We start from the raw sequence: 2,577 nt of genomic DNA, 5'->3' as shown, positions 1-2,577 counted from the left end.
TTCCGACGTTCTTCCCATTCGGTGCGTGTCAAGGATCGAACTCCTCTGTGACGATGAAGGTTAGGAGGATCGAGTGGGGACGTACGCGAAGAACGAGAGGCTAAGAAAGAACGATGACCATCAATACGTTGCATCGGGATACGCTCCGTCTGTTTAGGGTTAGTAAATCCTTTTGGGTCAACCCGACTTCCACTAAAAGATTTAATATCCGACCCAAAATCCAAACCCAATCCAGGAGCTGATTGATAACGAAAACGGGTTTAGGAAATATTACCGGTGGTCGGACAGAGGATTTCTTCGACGTCTTTGGCGGAGTACATCGCATCTAAACGCGAGTGAGGACGTTGCAGTCGAACCCACCGTCGCACTTCATCTTGCAATCCAGCCATAAAATACCCCATAGCTTGCATTTCAGGCATCTTGGGCATGAGGCCGATCAAATACTCAAAATCATCGATGTAATCATTGATGGAGGATAGTTGTTGAATCGAAGTGAGTTGTTCATAGGGATTTTGGATCTCCAAACCACTGAAACGCTGAAGTAATTCCTCTTGGAATTGCTCCCACGTGAGAGATTCATGAACCTGACGCACAATAGAGAACCAATGTTGGGCGACACCCGTCATGCTGAGTTGCGACAATCGGAGACGAAGAGAAGGATCGGTGCCATTGATCTCGAAGAAGAGATTAGCCTTTTGGATCCATCCTTGAGGATCGAATCCATAGAACTCCGGCAATTTCATTTTCTTGACAGCCTAGGGTAACCAACCAGTCACAGATCCCGTTGCTCCCGAGGATGGAATCGAACCACTCCCAGATCCAGGAATGTGAATCAAAGGAGTCTGGACAAATGGAGAACCGCTTCCCATACCAGAAACGCCACCAGAAGAGCCATCGGCACCTGCTTCCACGGATTTATCTTGCTTCTTAATCCAGTTCATCATATACTTTCTAAATTCCACCATTTCTTCCCGTTCGCTGTCCATCTTAGATTGTATCACCGTCAAATCAGCTTGCAATTGGGAAATCTGCTCGTCATGGTGATCTAGACGAGATGCCTGAGATCGAGTTTCAACTGTAGCCTGAACCATTCCTTACTCAGGGCAGAGCGTAGCAGGTCGGACCAGTGATAGAGAATTGAGATTGATAGAATACTAGCTTATGTAAGAAAGTTTTGTAAAAAACTGAAATGAATGGAAAAGGGAGATAGTTTCTATTGATAAAACGTAATCAAAACCAATCATACGATTGTCCAGGGAGTGGTCCCTCTCTCACAGAGCATGAATACTCCTGAGCCAATACAAATATCACAAAATAACCAGATGATCAAAACAAAATATTCTCCTCCCTTTTATTCTCTTCTCACGCCCTAACCAATTTAGCCACTTTCCGGATTTGCCCTTTTTCCCCTTCTAGAATACACTCTTAGTGGTCCCAATGTGCTCCCTTTACTGATTGTTAGACGTGTATCTGTATCAGGTTGATATCGAATTTGGTTGAAGGATCCGTTATTGAATTCGATTTTGGGTTTGATATTTGCATTGAATTTTGATAGTCAAAGGATGATTGGGACGAACAGGTTTGCATCGGATTGTACCTGAGTCAAAATTGGTTTGACTTGTAGAATTTGGATATTGATTTCGAAGTTTTAATCGGCTGGATTAGAAATGGGTTTATTGGAGTCGAATGATTTTGGAGAAGTGATGTTAATTTTGGATTCAATAGTTGAAGCATGAACAAAGCTTACTAATGAATATCTGGTTGTTGAAAGCGAAGTCTTGTTGTTTAAAAGTGAAGTGACGGGATTCCATAGTTTTGATGTCGAGTAACGAAGGCTGATGGTTAGATAGTCGAAGACATGTTGATTGTCGCTTCAATTAATGAAGTATGGAAGACTAAAAAACGAAGCCTGCGAAAATGTAGACTTGGTTATATGATTAACAAAGTGAAGAAGAAGGATAACCACAAGTTTCCAAACTTATCCCTTAAGTTTTAACGATGTGGCAAAATTGGTCCAATTTCGAAATGGTGATAAAATTTATGAAGAAAGTTGAAGTTTCTCTTTTAGCCCCTGTAATTTCAAAAAGTTGGCAGAAAATACCCAACTTCGAAAATAGGCTAAGAGAAATTGACGATTTTGCAAGTTCAGTCCCTGTAGTTGGTGCGAATTTACACTTTATGCCCAGTTTCACAAATAGGGTAAAGTTTTGCATGTTAAGTTGTTTTTGACGTTAATGGTTCCCCACAGAATTCAGAAAGTGATAGTTTTTACCCCGGATTTTAGAAAATCATACAAATTTCACCCAAAAGTCGAAAATTTTTACAAATTGGAAATTTTTTCGAGGCTTTTTCGTGATTGTTTTTCCCTGAAAGTTTTTCGGAAGTTTTATTTTTGGTACACATCAAGGGTGAGTATTGTGAAGATTAATACATCATGCTTTTTACCCTTAATGGGTTTTATAATCATTTTTTGATTATAAAAGGGGGAGGGGGGGGGGAATGAAGAGTGGGTATTCAAAGCGGATATTTCGGGTATTCATTTGCGGATTTGAAGATCGGTGTTACTTCGAGAGAGAG

The 2,577-nt window shown here is 40.9% G+C and overlaps 1 protein-coding gene across 1 annotated transcript; it reads right to left on the bottom strand.

Moving 5' to 3' along the window:
- Positions 1-260: 260 nt before the first annotated feature.
- On the bottom strand, positions 261-743 carry LOC145040850 (uncharacterized). Its single transcript, XM_078988740.1, has one exon. It carries the CDS (start codon positions 741-743, stop codon positions 261-263), a length of 483 nt encoding a protein of 160 aa, XP_078844866.1.
- Positions 744-2,577: the final 1,834 nt, after the last annotated feature.

The sequence above is a fragment of the Lactuca saligna genome, chromosome 4 (genome assembly GCF_052625555.1).
Source record: "Lactuca saligna cultivar CGN05327 chromosome 4, ASM5262555v1, whole genome shotgun sequence".
Taxonomy (NCBI): domain Eukaryota; kingdom Viridiplantae; phylum Streptophyta; class Magnoliopsida; order Asterales; family Asteraceae; genus Lactuca; species Lactuca saligna.
Note: the sequence above shows the minus strand (reverse complement) of the source record. Positions and strands in the feature narration are given on the sequence as shown.

Bases quoted from the DNA above. Each gene is read 5' to 3' on its own strand.
- LOC145040850 (XM_078988740.1), bottom strand. From the start codon at position 743: ATGAAATTGCCGGAGTTCTATGGATTCGATCCTCAAGGATGGATCCAA.